General features: G+C 51.7%; 1 protein-coding gene across 2 annotated transcripts in view; it reads left to right on the top strand.

The window, feature by feature from the left end:
* The first annotated feature begins 3,902 nt into the window (after positions 1-3,902).
* GPT2 (glutamic--pyruvic transaminase 2) overlaps positions 3,903-18,385 on the top strand; it is a 46,904-nt gene continuing 32,421 nt past the window's right edge. Inside the window, exons 1-3 of one of the 2 annotated variants that reach the window (XM_055100071.2) lie at positions 3,903-3,925; positions 4,285-4,549; positions 17,219-17,308. In XM_055100071.2, coding sequence (XP_054956046.1) covers positions 4,307-4,549; positions 17,219-17,308 — 333 coding nt within the window. In that variant the 5' untranslated portion in view covers positions 3,903-3,925; positions 4,285-4,306. The other variant, XM_003819792.5, reaches the window with a different exon arrangement.

Below are 18,385 nucleotides of genomic sequence, written 5' to 3' on the forward strand. Positions count from 1 at the left end.
TCTCCAAAGATTCTCTCACTTTCTGTTCTGCTCTGTGGTTATTTATGAACAGCCCTCACTGCCTCCAAGGACGGGGTAGCCTGCATTCTTGGCAGCTGCCCTTAGCATACTTACCAACGCCACTCAGCTCCTGCTGGACTGCAGATATCTGGAGAGCATGGACCGTACAGAATCTACTTCAACATCCATTCAACATTTTACTGAAGACCTGTGTGTCAGGTAATACGCTGGGTGTTGGGGATACAGAAGAACCTAGCCACTTCCCATCCCCCACACCCTGGTCCAGGCCAACGTTGGACCTTGTTGGAGCCACAATTAATCCTCCTGCAACCTCCCTTGCACACCTCCAATCCATCCTCCATGCAACAGAATTTAAAATAGAAATCTGATCATGTCACTCCCCTGCTTTAAGCCTTCCAGAGGCTTCCATTTTTTCTTAGGATGAAGACCAAAATTCTTACATTCAGGACCTGGCCTGCCTGTCTTGACACAGCTCACCTCACTGATTCCCATTTTGCTTAATTGTTTGCCCTGCAGTCACTATGGCCTTCTTAGAGTTCCTCAGGGTCTTCAGTGGTCCCAGACCGGGAAGCTGTCCATCTCACCACTGACACTGAGATGGGGTGTAAGGAGCAAGATGGGTATTAGGGATCAACTCTTGCAAGAGGAAGTGGGAGAAAGTAGGAATGGGCAGGGAATGAAAAACAGGCCTGACAAAGCCTCAGGTAACCTGCTGGGGAAGCCCTGGAACTATGGAAACGGCTGGATTCTTATATGCTGAGTACCTGCCTCTTCACTTAGGGTGCCACAGCAATCCCAGGCTAGGCGCATCTCCACACTGGCCAGGAGTAATGTCTCTTATCAACCTTCCAGGGCTGGGGTGGGAGCAGCTCATGGGCCACCTCATTTGGGAAATCTTTGCGCAGACCTCTGAACTCTCAGAAAACTCCATCCTTTTTATCCCGAGGGGTTATCACAGTTTGTAATCACGTGTGATGACCTCCGCCTTCCCTAAGAAACTGTATGTTCTACACAGGTAGGAACAGTCAGCTTGACTCTTTGTAGTCCCAGAACTCAGCCTCATGCCTGGCACAGGGTAAGTGCCCAAGAAGAATTTGTTAAATTATGGAATAAAGACGGGTATTATGTCTTGCAAACATATGACTCTCCAGCTATGTGGGTTGATAGGAACTTGCTGTGTATTTGAAGCTCTCATTTAGCTTATAGGGAGGGCTTTAATGATCATTTCAATCAGGTTTTAGCTTTAATATTTAGGAGCCAGATCCTATTCATCCCCACCTGGTCTAGAGGGCAAAATAAAAGCAAATCACTAGGCCGGGTGAGGTGACTCACCCCTGTAATCCCAGCATTTTGGGAGGCTAAGGTGGGTGGATCACTTGAGGTCAGGAGTTCGAGACCAGCCTGGCCAATATTGGGAAACCTTCTCTCTACTAAAAATACGCCCCCCTCTACCCTCAAAAAAAATTAGCTAGGCATGGTGATGCATGCCTGTAGTCTCAGCTACTCAGGAGGCGGAGGCAGAAGAATCGCTTGAACCCAGGAGGCAGAGGTTGCAATGAGATGAGATCATGCCACTGCATTCCAGCCTTGGTGACAGAAACAAGACTCTGTCTCAAAAAATAAAAATAAAATAAAAAAATCAGATGAGAACAACAAAACAAAATGAACACACACACACGCAAGCTTTTGGACTGGGTTAGCTGTGTACAAAAATAAAAAATAAAAGCAAAGTTCATGCTATTGCCACCATCGTCATCACAACCACCACCCAGAAATTTTTCAAAGGCTCTGTGCATTGTAACAGCAAGCTTGGATTTCCAAACCCAGCGAGCTACACATGACTGGTCCCTGCATGCATGGGCTGTAGCACTGGGTTAGAAATCACAATTCCTGCTCTCCTTTTAGCTGTACCACCTGAACAAGTCACCTAACCTCTCTGAGCCTCATCTATAAAGTGGGAATAATACTGCCTGTGCTTTTGGGTAAGAAAGTGCTTTGCAAATTGTACAGTGGTTCACAAGAAATCAGTGAAGCTTTTTTCCTCATGCAATCTCAGAGAGACGGGTTGGCAGAGGGCATATTAGGCACTCGACTTGTTTTTCACAGTGATGACGTGGAAGCACACATAAGAAGGCTGTATGCTTGTTGTTCTCAGTTGTGGAAATAGATTTGTGATCACCTCTCTAAGCCCCTCCTCCCCTGTCCCTACTGATCAGAGACAGAGATAACAGAAGAGCATAGTACACTGACACGTGGGTGGACAGCAAGGGACTGCATGGACATCACATGCAAGTCAAGGTCAAGCGTGTTTTGGAGGTGGAGGGTTATGTTTGTGTCTCAACTGGGCAGTTGATAACGACGACACTGAAGGAGGAGCTAAGCTCACTGGGGAAGACTTTTACCTGGAGACTGAATACCTGGCCATCAAGACCTAGTGTAGACAAAGGTGCGGGGGTGGAACCAGTACATGAGAGCCCAAATAACTTTCCAGCGCCTTTGGTGGACCAAGCCAGTTTGCAGACATAGGAATACTCAAAGATATCTTCGGTTTCTGTTGTTCTCCCCACCTCCTTTCCTCTTTTATTGGCAACCAATGTATTTAATCACAGTATGAGGTAGGTGTTACCCTGACTTTACGCATGGGGAAACTAGGCTTTACGAAGACAAGGTAGTACAAACTCAGTTAAGCAGTGCACGGCTGTATGCAACTGTGGATATTCCGACTCAGGTCTACCTTCTCCCCTACACTGCTGCCCCAACTTTCATAAACCTAATGTGAGTGTGTGTGTGTTGGGATGTGGGAGCTCTGGGCTGTTTTTCTGGTTGAAAACACCCAGACTCACAGAATTTCCAAGGGGAAGGACCTTAGAGGGTATTTAACTCATTTTGCACATGGAGAATCTGGGACCTAGACGGGATTTTGTAGATTCTGTATTTGTATTTTTGATTTTGTAGATTTTGGTGTCTCCATTAGACCCCGAGTCTTCCAGAACTCCCTTTGCGCCACCCTACGCCACCTCCTAGTCTTGCCCTGCTCTTGCTCTGGGCAAGCCAGGGAGCCTTTCGCCAGCAGACACCGTTACCAAACATAATAGCCCCCTTGTGCTGGGCATTCATTCTTCAACAAATATTTACTGAGTGGCTCCTCTGTGGCGGGAACTGTTAGAGGTGCTGCGAATGCCATGAACAAGAAAGACACTGCCCCTGCCCCTCTGGAGCTCGCACGGTTAGTCGGGGGAGGTAAACCATAAGCCAGTAAAAAGTAACCGAAGATAATTTCAGATGGTAGGCAGAAAATAAAACGGAAGTGATGGAGGTCGGGGGTCAGATGGAGTGGTCGGGAAAACCTGACCGCTTGGCAGATGGTCCTTGAAGTCTCACAACAACCCTCAGAGGCCGTGGGCAGATCCCCGTTTTGCTGAGAAGGAAGCTGGCGTTCGGGAGTCAGGGCGGCGTGGCCAAGTCCCAGACTCCTCACCCGCCTTCCTGCCAGCTCTGGTGGGCAGCCGCAGGCACCGTGTGCCCTTGGATGATGAAACTCGGGGCGATGACTGCACCATCCAGCAGCCTGCTTCCTCGCAGGTGTGGGCAGTGAGGGCGGTAGGGGGGCGGACGCGCCACTGGGGACAGGCTGCCAACAGCTCTAGCTTCGCAGACGCGACAGAGAGCACGGCCCCTGCCCCGCCCCTCCAGGCTCTCCAGCCCCTCAACTGGGACAAAGAGCCCGCCCAGCCCCGGCCACGTTCGGACGAACGCTCCCGCCTACTGTCCGGTCCCGGTCCGGCCCGGCGCGGGGCGCTGTGGGACTTGTAGTTCGCGTCGCTCTCCGCAGCCGCTCCGGAGCAGCCAGGGGAACTACAGGGCCCAGGAGGCAGCGCACAGGCCCGGGGCGGCCCCGACGGTGGTGGGTGTGCGAGCGCAGGGGCTGGGCGGCGCGGGCGCCGGGCGCGGGGATGCGGCTGTGGGCGCCGGGGCCGGGTAGCTGCTCCAGGCGCGCGAGCTAACCGAGTGCGGCGAGGGCCTACCAGGGGCGACAGGCACGTTGCATGCATGCCTTGGGCGCAGCCTTTGCGAAAGCCGGTTGGGTGTGCGTTGGTGCTTCAGCGGCGCCGTGGAGGGTCCGGGTCGCCGGGGGATGGGCACCAGCGCCGAAGCCAGGCTGGCACCGCTCGCTGAAAGAGCCCTTGGCTGGGCTTGTGTGGGGGAGTGCTGCACGCCTGGGCAGTGCGCGACGTGTTTGTTCTTTTTCTCTTTTTGTGCCAGGGTTTCCCTCCGCAAGCGCGCGATGCAGCGGGCGGCGGCGCTGGTCCGGCGGGGCTGTGGTCCCCGGACCCCCAGCTCCTGGGGCCGCAGCCAGAGCAGCGCGGCCGCCGAGGCCTCGGCGGTGCTCAAGGTGCGGCCCGAGCGCAGCCGGCGCGAGCGCATCCTCACGCTGGAGTCCATGAACCCGCAGGTGAAGGCGGTGGAGTACGCCGTGCGGGGACCCATCGTGCTCAAGGCCGGCGAGATCGAGCTCGAGCTGCAGCGGGTGAGCGCGCGCTGGGCCCCGGGGAGGCTGGGGCCGCAGAGCAAGCGAAAAACCGCAGCAGCCCCAGCTGGGGTCCTTCCCACGACGTCCACCCCCATGGCCAGCTCCTCAGTCAGCCAAGCCTGGCTAAAACGAGAGAATGCCCCCTCCCGCCCGTTCACTTACTGGTGCCCAGCACCCGGCACTCAGTGAGGCCTTGCAATACGGTTCACTTGTTGAATTGAATTCGTCAATTGTTGAGCGGGCCGTGCTGCCAGGCACCGCACGTTGTGTGTCTGCCCTACCCTCGTGGAACCAAGGTCCAGTGGGGGAGGAACATAAGCGAATGAAGAAAGAAGCAATAGAGTCTCAGTGATAAGTTCTTGGAAAAAAGTAAAACGGAAGAGGGTTGGGATGGGGGCGGTGGGAGGGAAACCATTTTAGGTAGGAGGGGAGACCGGGTGGGGGGGGCTCTGCGGAAAGCTGGGTCTGTTCCCCAGTCTCTTTCTCCGTGTCTTTGGCCTTTAGGGTCTTTGCCAATCCTGATTCCCGGAAGAGAGTCGGCAGAATTCCTTCCTTTAGGCCCCTCTGGAGCCTTGGCCGACCAGCCACTTCTGTGGTCTGGGGACAGTCACCGAGGTGGGGAACCAGAGAGTTGGGCCTGTCGGGCTTTGGTAAGGGGGCCCTGGAACTTTCTTCATCTTGGTGGTCGGCCGGCTGGCTAGGATCTTGGCTTGAGTTTATAGCTTCATGTAAGGTGAGCCCACAGCCAGGAAGGATTTCTGCCTCCCCACAACCAGGATGTCTGGGGTGGGTGATAGAGGGGTCCCTAGGACCTAGGAGAGAGTTATAGCCTGGGTGGAATTCAGGAGGCAGAGCCAGGAGGGGTTATCTTAAAAAGTAAATACTCCTAAGATTTGTAAGAAGCTAATAATCACCTAGTTGCTTGCTAGAGAGAGTCTGACTGAGAATAGAAGTGGGAAGGAGGGTTCCTTGATCTTGCCCTCACCCGGGTCACTAGTGTCCCATGAATGCATGGCAGTAAGCTTCAGGGGGATCATGACACTTGGTCCCATTCCAGTGGGGACTTGGGGGTTTTAATGAGCTCCTGGGCCTCCTGAGACCTTGTTGAGACACTCAGTTCTGCTGACTCAAAACAGTGAGCTGGACAAGTCAGAGTCCAGTCTCCTGCGGACTCCTTGCAGGGCTAAGTTTAAAGCTGGCCGGGAGGAGGCTGGCTTTGTTTCTGTGCCTCCCTGGCCCAGAGGTGGGCTGGGCAGAGAACATGGGCTGTTGATGTCTGGCAGGCTGGAGCTGGCCCTCCTTGACGCAACAGCCTCCCTGCTAAAACACAGCTGGGATTAACGCGTTCCTGGTTTATCACGTTACAGCTGATTTCTCTGGTTCCTGAGCTGGCAGGGGTTCCAGGAATTACCTCTGCCTTTTGCTAAATAGCAACTCCTGTGCTGGCTCCATGAGGCTTGAGGATGATGAGGACAGAAGGGCACTGTCTTTGCCTTGAGGAATCTGACTGCCACGTTGTTCTCTGAGCCTGAGTCCCCTTCCCCCGATTCTTTAAGAATGTGTTGGGATTTTTTAGCAGGCAGAATACGTGAGAGCATTCCAAGTGGGAGCAGTGCTGTGAGCAACCGCAGGAAGTTGGGGAGTTCTGGGCATTTGGGGAAGGGGGCTGGTGCTGTAGTGGAACACTAACAGAGGGATGTGGGAGGTGAATGAGACAGAAAAGGTGGACTGGAGTCTTGTGTGCTGGGATTAGGACGTCATGGTGCGTTTTGGCTGGAGGTGGGAACCAGGAAGGGTTTCCAGCAGGGGTATGTATTGATGATTGCAGGTGGGCAAATTTCTTGGTCACTGGGCCAGGGACATCTCTGATTTCTGAGACAGAAGCTCCACACCCCCATATCCTACTCCTGAGTTAGTTGAGTTTTTTTGGCCACCTACATTCTGTGGTAGTTTCATTCAAGCGCATCCCTTCTCATTCTCTTCTCACTGTGAGTCTCAGTTCCCCGGCTGTGGGTGCTGGCCAGACCAGCTTAGATAGCCTCATTGAAACCCTTCCTTCTTGGGAGACAGCCTTGCTTCCCCTTGCCAGCTTAAACAGTGCCCTTCTTGCGAGAGCCACATTTCCCCAGTCCTTTCTTTTTATTTCTGGCTTGCCTTCTCCTTGTGCAGCTTTGGTTTTTCTGCTTCTGTTTTGAACTGTCGTGATCAAAACTGGTTGGTTAGAGGCCGGCCACGGTGGCTCATGCCTGTAATCTCAGCGCTTTGGGAAGCCAAAGTGGGTGGATCACCTGAGGCAGGAGTTCGAGACCAGCCTGGCCAACATGGGGAAACCCTGTCTCTACTAAAAGCACAAAAATTAGCCGGGCATGGTGGTACACGCTTGTAACCCCAGCTACTCGGCAGGCTGAGGCAGGAGAATCGCTTGAACCCGGAAGGTGGAGGTGGCAGTGAGCCGAGATGCACTCCAGCCTCGGCAACAGAGCTCAGAGCGAGACTCTGTCTCAAAAAACAAACAAAAACTGATTGGTTAGAGATGGGATGGGCTAGGATTTGTAGGGAGTAGGGTGACTTGGGGTGAATCCTGGGCCTCAGGTTCCCTAGAGTATAAACAGATGTGGCCTGGCTGGGCCTGGCTGGGCCAGGGTTCCCCCTGCCCTCAGTTTTATACCTCCTTGTCCATTCAAAACTGTCCTTGGGGACTCAGGGTGACTCGTGACTCTTGGTGGTACCAAGGCCTTCATGCTGTCTATGGAATTCTTTCACCAGGTGTTCTGCAAACAATGTGGGCCGTTTGGCTGGACATGTGGCTCCGGTGTTTGACTTTGGGTGGCTGGCCAAGCTGAGTCCCTATCCTTTTTGCTTCTCTGGTAGTGGAGCCTGAAGGAGGCGGGGAGGTCGGCTAAGGGCTGTGAAAGGGGCCATTCTCCTGCAGCCCCAGCTCTGTGCTCTTAGAGGGGCCCTGCTTCTCCCTGACAGCAGCTCCAAAGGGGAGAACCTATCTTAGCTTTTCAGATCCTGGTGTTCACTGCGAGCAGCACTTAAAAATAAGCTGCAATTAAAAGGAGTTTTGAAAAGATCTGACAGTTCTTCCTCAACCTACTTTTTCCCTTGCTTTATTGGGGGATGGGGGTTGGGGATTGGTACAAGTGGAGACAGGAATGGCTTTGCTTCTAGTTGTAAGGCAACAGTCAGGGCAGACATTCAGAACTGAGGGGAAGACTGACAATTACTGGTTACATCAGTGTGTGTTGCATCCAAACAAAGGTAAAAGCAGAGGGTGCTAAGGCACGTGGCTATAGTTAGCTAAGAACTAAGATTGGAAACCCTGTGTGTGCCAAGCACATGTGGTGAATCTCAGTCGTTGTTTTCTGTGGCATTTAGATGCTACTTTATTTATTTATTGAGACTGCGTCTAATTCTGTCACCCAGGCTGGAGTGCAGTGATGCGATCTCATCTCACTGCAACCTCCGCCTCCCGGGTTGAAGCGATCCTCCTTCCTCAGCCTCCCGAGTAGCTGGGATTACAGGTGCCCGCCGCCACACCCAGCTAAATTTTTTGTATTTTTAGTAGAGATTGGGTTTCACTGTGTTGGCCAGGCTGGTCTTGAACTCCTGACTTTGTGATCTGTCTGCCTCAGCCTCCCAAAGTGCTGGGATTACAAGCGTGAGCCACCGCGCCCGGCCAGATGCTACTTTATTTTTTTAAAGACAGGGTCTCGCTCTATTGCCTAGGCTGGAATGCAGTGGCACAATCATGACTCACTGCAGCCTTGAACTCCTGGGCTCAAGCCATCCTCCTACCTCAGTCTCCTGAGCAGCTTGGACTACAGGTGTGCACCACCATGCCCGGCTAATTTTTAAATTTTTTATAGAGACTAGGTCTTCTTATGTTGCCCAGGGTGGTCTCAGACTTCTGGCTTCAAGTAATCCTCCCACCTTGGCCTCCCAAAGTGCTGGGTGGGTAGGTATGAGCCACCACACCCAGCTACTTTTTCCTTTGTAATTATTATTAAATAATAATACTAATTGTTAATTATAGCTGTTCAGCCAAACAGCCCATACTGTTTGCAGAGCACCTGGCGAAAGGATTCCATAGCTCTGTCACCCAGGCAGGAGTGCAGTGGCGCAATCTCAGCTCACTGCAGCCTCAACTTCCTGGGCTCAAGCGATCCTTACACCTCAGCCTCTTGAGTAGCTGGGACCACAAGGCGTATGCCACCACGTCTGGCTAATTTTTGCATTTTTTTTGTAGAGACAGGGTTTGCCATGTTGCCCAGGCTGTTAATTTTTTTTTTTTTTTTTTTTAAAGAGACAGAGCCTTGTTCTTTCTCCTAGGCTGGAGTGCAGTGGTGCAGTTATAGCTCACTGTGGCCTCAAATTCCTGGGCTCAAGTGATCCTCCTGCCTCAGCCTCTTCAGAAGCTAGGACCACAGGTGTGTGCCACCATGCTGGCTAATTTCCTTTTTTGTAGAGATGGGATCTCGCTTATGTTGTCCAGGCTGGTCTCAGACTGCTAGCCTCGGGTGATCCTCCCACCTCAGCCTCCCAAAGCGCCAGGATTACCTGTGTGAGCCATTGTGCTTGGCCTAGATGCTACTTTAAAATTTGTAGTGCAGGCTTCCAATAGGATGAACCCTCTGCCTACCCAGCCTGCCCAAGTCAGTCACCACACATATGCTGGGCTCTGCCTTTGTGTGCTATGGGCCTTAGACAAGTCATTCAGCCTTGGTTTACTCTTCTGCAAAATGTGACCAGTTTATTTCTCTGAAAGACTAGTTTGAGATGTTAATGATAATGCTTTGAACAGCTGTGAAGCTAATTAGACCTGCCAAGTTTTCCTTCTCAAGCTAATGAGAGTGGTCTGGGGATAAGAAGTGCTGAAGGTCGCTTGTCTTTCCCACTTCCTGAGGCTCTGGGTCTGGGAAGTGTTCTGTGGGGCTTGCTCTTTCCTCCTGGACCTCTGCCTTGCTGTCTTGAGCAACTCGCACTATCCTGTCTGGAGTTTATTCAGCTTTCACCCCTGCTTCTGCCTTGGAATCTGGGCTTCTATAGTTGACCACCCCACGGATGCCCAGAGTTCAGGGGCCTACACCCTGTCTTCCCTGCCTCAGTGATCTGGCAGCTCAGCCCTGGAGGCTCTTGCCTGCACTCTCAGTCACAGATGTGTGTAGCTGCAGCTCTGGTTTCTTCTGGTTTCACTTGTCTTTCTGTTTTGGGACCAGATCTTGTGCTGAGCCTCAGCTATGAAATGGACCTGTTTTCTGGGACTGTGGGGTCTAGTTGGTGTTTGTCTTTGGGGCCTCTTGCTGGAGCTTTCTGCCCGCCCTAGCCCCAGTCAGTGCCCTTTTTGGGATCAGGAGCCCGGGAGCATTTTCACATTGTGCTCCTAGGCCTGGGACCTGCGGGTCCTCTCTCCCACACCCTGCCATTCTCCTTCCCTGCACCCCCTTCTTATTCTTCACCAGCCTGGGCTCAGGAGGGCGGCGGTCTCATCTGTGCTACTCATGGCTGTCACTGGGGCATGGGTGACCAGTATTTGTTGAATTGGAGGAAAGTTCTCTGCCATCCTTTCTGCCCACAGGCCATGTGAAGTGACCAGAGCCATCCCTTGCATAAGGAAACAGCCTTGTGCCTGTTTTTTTCTCCCCATTTTTATTGAGGGGGAGACAAATATAATTGACAAAGAAAAATTGTATATATTCAAGGGACACAGTGTGGTGGTTTAACATTTATATACATTCTATATGTAATATGACATGGAAATGATTATCACAGTCAATTATTAATACTCCATCCTTTACCACAGTCACCATCTGTGAATGTGCGCCTGAGACACTTAAGTCCTGTTCTCAGCAAATTCCAAGTAAAAAATACAGGTTTTTTGTTTTGGCTTTTTTTGTTGTTGTTTGTTTTGTTTTTTGAGATGGAGTTTCGCTCTTGTTGCCCAGGCTGGAGTGCAATGGTGTGATCTCGGCTCACCCCAACCTCTGCTTCCCGGGTTCAAGCAATTCTCCTGCCTCAGCCTCCCAAGTAGCTGGGATTACAGGCATGCGCCACCACACCCAGCTAATTTTGTATTTTTAGTAGAGATGGGGTTTCTCCATGTTGGTCAGGCGGGTCTCGACCTCCCAACCTCAGGTGATCCACCCGCCGTGGCCTCCTAAAGTGCTGGGATTACAGGCATGAGCCACTGTGCATGGCCGAAAAATACAGTATTATTAATTATAGTCACCATGCTGTACATTAGATCCCCATAACTTATTCGTATTTTTTAAAATTACTATTTTTTTGAGACGGAGTCTCGCTCTGTTGCCCAGGCTAGAGTGCAATGGTGCAATCTTGGCTCACTGCAACCTCCGTCTCCCGGGTTCAGGTGATTCTCTTGCCTCAGCTTCCTGAGTAGCTGGGATTACAGGCACCTGCCACCACACCAGGCTAATTTTTTTTTTTTGAGATGGAGTTTCGCTCTTGTTGCCCAGGCTGGAGTGTAGTGGCGCAATCTCAGCTCACTGCAATCTCCGCCTCCTGACTTCAAGGGATTACTCTGCCTCAGCCTCCCGAGTAGCTGGGATGACAGGCACACACCACCATGCCTGGCTAATATCTCCTGACCTTGTGATCTGCCTGTCTCGGCCTCCCAAAGTGCTGGGATTACAGGCGTGAGCCACCGCGCCCGGGCAGTAGATGTATTATTTATGAGGTACATGAGATATTTTGGTACAGGCATGTAGTGTGTAATAATCACATCAGGGTAAATGAGGTATCCATCCCCTCCAGCATTTGTCCTTGTCTTACAAACAATCCAATTATATATACTCTTTTAGCTTTTTTTTTTCAATGTACAATTATTATTGACTATAGTCACCCTGTTGTGGTGTCAAATACTAGATAATTCCTTCTACTTTTTGGTACCCATTAACCATCCCCACTTCTCCCCACCCACCCCTACTGCCCTTCCCAGACTCTGGGAACCATCCTTCTATGCTCCATCTTCACGAGTTCAGTTTTTAAAATTTTTTAGCTCCCACAAATAAGTTACAACTTGCAAAATGTGTCATCTTACAACTGAAAGTTTGTACCCTTTGACCAACATTGCCGCATACGCACTCCCCCAACCCCGCTGCTGGCAGCTATCACCTCTGCTTTTATTAGTTCAACTTTTTTAGACTAGTTTAACTTTTTTAGATTCCACATATGAGTGAGATCATACAGTGTTTGTCTTTCTGTGTCTGGCTTTTTTCACTTCACATAGTGTCCTCCAGCTTCATCCATATTTTTGCAAATGGCTGGATTTTCTTATTTTTTAAATGGCTGAATAATAGTCCATTGTGTATATGTACCATATCTTTATCCATTCATCTACTGATGGACACTTAGGTTGGTTCCATATCTTGGCTCTTAGGAATAGTGCTGCAGTGAACAAGGGCGTGCGGACATCTCTTCAAGACAATGATTTCATTTCCTTCAGATCTCTACCTAGCAGTGGGACTGCTGGATCCTAGGGTAGTTCTATTTTTAATTTTTCAAGGAACCTCCATACTGTTTTCCATAATGGCTATACCAATTTACATTCCCACCAGTGGTGTGCAGGGTTCCCTTTCCCCACACCCTCACCAACACTGATCTTTGAACTTTTTATAATAACCATGCTAACAAGTATGAGATGATATCTCATTGTGGCTTTGAATTGTGTTTGATTAGATGTTTTGCATCTTTTTCATTTATCTGTTGACGATTTGTGTGTCTTTTGTGGAAAGACTCTTCACATCCTTTGTTCATTTTTACATCAGGTTTAATCAGTTTTTTTTCTTGAGTTGTATGAATTCCTTATTTGCATATATTTGATATTTGATATAAGGATCCCATTATCAGATATTTTGTTTACAAATACAGTTGTCTCTCAGTATCCAAGGAGGCCTTCCCTTGGATACCTAAATCCAAGGATGCTCATATAAATGGCGTAGTATTTGCATATGACCTATGCACATCCTCCCGTATAATTAAATCATCTTTACAGCCTGTATAGATTACATATAATACATAGTACATATTGTGTAAATAATGGTTCAACTCTATTGTTTAGGGAACAATGACAAGAAAAGTCTGTATGTTTGTGTTTAGTACAGGTGCAGGGTTTTTCCTGAATTTTTTTTTTTTTTTTTTGAGACGGAGTCTTGCTCTGTCACCCAGGCTGGAGTACAGTGGCGCAATCTCGGCTCACTGCAGGCCCCGCCTCCCGGGTTCACACCATTCTCCTACCTCAGCCTCCCAAATAGCTGGGACTACAGGCGCGTGCCACCACGCCTGGCAAATTTTTTTGTATTTTTAGTAGAGACGGGGTTTCACCGTGTTAGCCAGGATGGTCTCGATCTGCTTACCTCGTGATCTACCCGCCTCAGCCTCCCAAAGTGCTGGGAATACAGGCTTGAATCACCGTGCCCGGCCCTTTCCTGAATATTTTTGATCCACGGTTGGTTGAGTCCGCAGATGCTGGAGCCACGGATGCGGAGGCTGACGGTGTTCCCTTCCGTGGGCCGCCTTTTTGTTGATTGTTTCCTTTGCTGTGCCTTGTTAGAATATCCATCCGCCTCTGACCCTCATGCTGGTGTGAGGCCTGTGGGTTGGGGAGGACAGTTATTCTCCCTGCTAACACCCTATGAAATATGCCGTCCCTAGAGCTGGGGGGTTGGTGCCCTCCCCTGATCCCTGCTTGAGCCAAAGCGGCGGGAGGGGAGCCCTCCCTGGGAAGGACCTTCCGTGCATCTGTGCCGCACAGGGGAGGTGGCTCTGGGAGGGATATGTGCAGGTGGATTCGAAGGTAGCTCTAGAATGCCGTGAGAGGAATCAGGATGCTGCGGCTCCTTAGTCCCTCTGAGCTGGCAGGGCCCTGAGGGCAGGGCAGGGGCGAGGTTCCCATGGGTGCTGTGCCTGTGGGCTCTGGACCAGTCACTCTGGGAGTCTACCCCAGGGCTCTTGGTATTTCCCGTCCCATGTAGACCTTGAGTTCCCGGATGCAGGAGTGTGCTCAGAACAGTTTCTTCTGCATGGTGGCCCTTGGCTGGGTGGGCTGGTTTCTTCACCCATTCAGGGTAGCCAGTGTCCTGACCCCCAGCTCATCCATCATAGCAAAGTGTCCGGGATCTGCAGGCACCAAGACCCAAGAATGGAGGTGCTGTGTTCCCAGGCTTCGTGGCAGCGGCCCTGCATTGGTCGAGCAGTGCGGGGGAGGGCACGGGAAAGGAACATTCAGGGCTCTGTTCCAGGCGTTATTCTCTCCCTGTGTTGGGCTGGCCCAGGGCCCACAGCTGTGTGTTGGTTCCTGGGCCTCACAACTGTGACAGATTTACTCCCTGTGAAGAATGGGCTGTATCCACACCCCAGAAATCACCCAGGTTCAGCGAGCTAGGCCTGGGGTCTGCAACAATTCAGTCAGGCTGAGCAAGGACCCCATGCCAGGAGCCCAGGCCAGTGCCAAGCAGTGGATCGGGCCCGTCCCTTTGCACACAGAGGCTTGGGTAACTGCCCACACCCTCAACCTTTTGGGATCCTGGCTGTGGGATGAGCGTGGGGGCTGCACACCCCTGCAGCCAGAGCCTCTCCAGAGTGCCTGTACCCCCATGCAGTGGGCAGTGCTGCCCTGGCTCTCCAGACACAGTGGCTGCGTCTGGATGCCACTGGGAATCTTTTTTTTTTTTTTTTTTTGAGACAGAGTCTCGCTCTGTCGCCCAGGCTGGAGTGCAGTGGCGCAATCTCGGCTCACTGCAAGCCCCGCCTCCCAGCTTCATGCCATTCTCCTGCCTCAGCCTCCCGAGTAGCTGGGACTACAGGCGCCCGCCCCCACGCCTGGCTAATTTTTTGTATTTTTAGTAGAGACGGGGTTTCACTGTGTTAGCCAGGATGGTCTCGATCTGCTGACCTCGTGATCCGCTCGCCTCAGCCTCCCAAAGTGCTGGGATTACAGGCATGAGCCACCGCACCTGGCCGCCACTGAGAATCCTTATCCATGTTGGCCAGACACTGAAGAACTCAGCAGATGGGCCACAAGGGGCTTAGAGGACCCCCTTCCCCGAGAAACATAGCTTGTAGGACTTACGCCCTGTTTATGATGGTCCAGAGCCACTTCCGGGGCATCTTCTTCAGTCCCCCATGCCTCCTCGCTTAGGGCTTAGGGGTGGCACACTAGGGCCAGAAAAACATGTTTAGCGGCTGCTTTTGTCTCTCAAGCCCGCTGGTTTGTTGTTGTTGTTTTTAGGAGACAGGGTCAGGCCAGGCGAGGTGACTCACACTTGTAATCACAGCACTTTGGGAGGCTGAGGTGGGCCGATCATTTGTGCTCAGGAGTTCAAGACCAGCTTGGGAAACATGATGAAATCCAATCTCCATTAAAAATACAAAAATTAGCCGGGTGTGGTGACGCTTATCTGTAGTCCCAGCCACTTGGGAGGCTGAGGCATGAGAAATGCTTGAACCCGGGAGGTGGAGGTTGCAGTGAACCGAGATCACACCATTGCACTCCAGCCTGGGTGACAGAGGGAAACCCTGTCTCAAAAAAAAAAACAACAAAAAAAAGGGTCTCACTCTGATGCCCAGGCTGCAGAGTAGTGACATAATCATAGCTCACTGCAACCTTGAACTCCTGGGCTCAAGTGTGATACTCCCACTTCAGCCTCCCCAGTAGCTGGGGCTATAGGCATGTGCCACCATGCCTGACTAATTTTAATTTTTTGTAGAGACAAGGTCTTGGGCAACTTGAAAGTGTTGCCCAGGCTGTTGTTGAACTCCTGGCCTCAAGGGATCCTCCTGCCTTGGCCTCCCAAAGTGCTGGAATTACAGGTGTGAGCCACCACGTCCAGCCACTGGTTTTTACTTAAGGTGTACATTACTGATTTTGAAAAGGCCATGTCTTCTAAAGTTGCTTTTATTCACACATTGCATGAAAAGGAGAAAAGACAAGTGTCACAAGCACAGAGTTATATCTGTAAAATTTGTATTTGGGGTACCTTTGGGGAAGGGGCAGCTGGAGACAGGACAAAGGCCAGGCCCTCCCACCCGGGCTGTGGCCACCACCTTGCTGAGCCCGTTTTTCCTCCCACTGTGACCCTGGTGACCTTGTTCCTGGGCCGGCTTTTGTAAGATGATATTTGTGCTCTGCTAAGGGCTTTCACACTGTTTGTTTCAGGTAATCCTTTCAGCTGCCCCGGGAAGTCCTTGAACCTGTTGTTGACTGCATTTCTCCCAGTGGCTGATTGGGTTTATCAGGGAAATGTGCAGGATTCCCACGTTTCCAGGTCCCTGTAATTCTCTATGTCAAGCTCTGCTTTCGCCTTTGCAGCAGCCATGGTGTCCTTCTGTCACCTCCCCAGTGATGTCACAAGGGTCTTGGACTTCTCTCTGTGATCTCTCTTCTGTGCTACACACATTGCTCAGGCAGTGGCCTCGATTTGCTCTTCAGTCAGTCTTTTTAATCCCTGATGCTTTTTTTTTTTTAATGTGAAAATCAGCCCAGATTTTTCATTCTGCAAAGAATGGGTTGCAAGAAAATGACCCTGAGGATTCCCTGCTGATCCATGTCTTCCGATGGGGAGGGTGTCCTCAGTGTCCCTAGCTAGTCATTTAGACCATTGCGGTAGAGCTGCGCCTGGGGCAGGATGCAGAGGAGTCTGGGACCCTGTGTGCCTGACATTTGGCATGTTCTGCTGCTGACCCCTGCCTCCCTCCCACACATCTGGCCCGGAGCTGCCTTTTAGACTTCCCTGTGTGGTGGCAGTCAGGCAGCGGAGCAGCAGCTGTTCGGGATGCTTGGGCAGCCAGAAAAGCTCTTCCAGCCCTTCTGGAAAGTGGGAGGCAGAGGAGGAGCATAGTGGTTAAGAAGAGTGACCTTGGAATCCGTCTTCCTGTACTTATATTCATTCCCAGCACTTACATTAATCAGTTATGTGGCTGGGCACAGTGGTTCACCCCTGTAACCCCAACACTTTGGGAGGCCAAGGCGGAGGATCGCCTGAGCCCAGAAGGTCGGGGATGCAGTGAACCATGATCACACCACTGCACTTCAGCCTGAGTGACAGAGTGAGACCCTGTCTCTACAAAATAGTAACAATAAGTAATAAAATTATGTTGGTCGGGCGCAATGGCTCACGCCTGTAATCCTAGCACTTTGGGAGGCTGGGGTGGGTGGATCACATGAGTTGGAGACCAGCCTGGCCAACACGTTGAAATCCTGTCTCTACTAAATACAAAAATTAGCCGGGCGTGGTGGTGCACGTCTGTAATCCCAGCTACTCGGGAGGCTGAGGCACGAGAATTGCTTGAACCCAGGAGGTAGAGGTTGCAGTGAGCTGAGATGGCACTACTGTACTCCATCTTGGGCAAGAGAGCAAGCCTCTGTCTCAAAAAAATAAAATTATGTGACCTTGAGGAAGTTTCTACCCTTTAAGAGCCTTGATTTCCTCATCTGTCAAATGGGATTAATACTAGTTCTTCCTCATGGGGTGGCTGTGAAGGTTAAATGAGACCAGGCATGTCAAAGGCCTGGCACCAAGTCAGATACTTGGTAAGGCTCAAAATAGGGCTGTTTATTAATATCCTGCGGGAACCTTGCCTGGCCTCTGGAATCCAGGGTTTAAGAGTTTCTAAGTAACCACCTGTTGCTTTCTCTCTGCCCAGGGTATCAAAAAGCCATTCACAGAGGTCATCCGAGCCAACATCGGGGACGCCCAGGCTATGGGGCAGCAGCCAATCACCTTCCTCCGGCAGGTGAGCCGCCCCCAGGAGCAGAGGCTGCAGGAGGGCAGGGCCCTGGGCTGGGCGGGCCGTCATAGGGGCAGTCCTCTGCCCCCTCGATGTCCAGGCCCTCCCAGCCTGATACCCTCTGGCTGTCTCCCTTAGCCTCCTTCCTGCCTTTCTGAGGTTGTTGAAAATTCCCAGACCTGTTTTGGGGTTGCTCTGGTGTAGGAGCCTCCCAGGGAGACTCTTCCACATGGCGGGGTCCTGGGAGCTGAGTTAGGAACTTGGTGGGCAAAGGCAGTGGTGGGGTAGGCGGCAGCCCAGGGGACAGGGAAAGGCTGGCTGGGCTGGGAGGAGGCGTCGGGGGGCAGCAGGAGGTGTCATGGTGGGGGCAGGATGTGGCTTCCCACTTGAGACCCTCCTGGGTGTGAGTGTGGGCTCTGCTGCATACCAGTTGGGTGGCTTTGGGCAGGTGGAAGTTGGCAGAGCGCCGCCTCGGGAGATTGCCGGGCCTTGGTGAGGCGATGAGTGCAGAGGCCTCCTGGGACCCAGCACAGGAGCTCCAGATTGGGGACGGCCACTGTGAGCCGCTGCACCCCTGGCTGCCTCTGCACCCAGCTCCCTCCTCAGGCTCCAGGAGAAGGCGGCTTCCATGTTTCAGTCTGAGCACTAACCTCGAGAGTGCTGCCTGGGCCAGGATTGTGGGATTATGGGATTGGTGGGCTGGAGGCGGTGGGGTGGGAGATGCCCCAGGGCAGAACAGAGGCGGGAGACCCAGTGTGTGACAGCTTTTTCTAGAAGGACTGAGGCCTGTTTTGTTTTATTTAGGTTTCGTTTTTGTTTTTGTTTTGTCGCCCAGGTTTGTTTTTGTTTTGTTGCCCAGGTTGCAGTACAATGGTATGCTCTCGGCTCACAGCAACCTCCACCTCCTGGGTTCAAGCAACTTTCCTGCCTCAGCCTCCTGAGTAGCTGGGATTACAGGCATGCACCACCACGCCTGGCTAATTTTTGTATTTTTGGTAGAGATGGGGTTTCTCCATGTTGGCCAGGCTGGTTTCAAACTCCTAACTTCAAATGATCCGCCTGCCTCGGCCTCCCAAAGTGCTG

This window comes from Pan paniscus, chromosome 18 (genome assembly GCF_029289425.2).
Source record: "Pan paniscus chromosome 18, NHGRI_mPanPan1-v2.0_pri, whole genome shotgun sequence".
In the NCBI taxonomy this organism is placed as follows: Eukaryota; Metazoa; Chordata; class Mammalia; order Primates; family Hominidae; genus Pan; species Pan paniscus.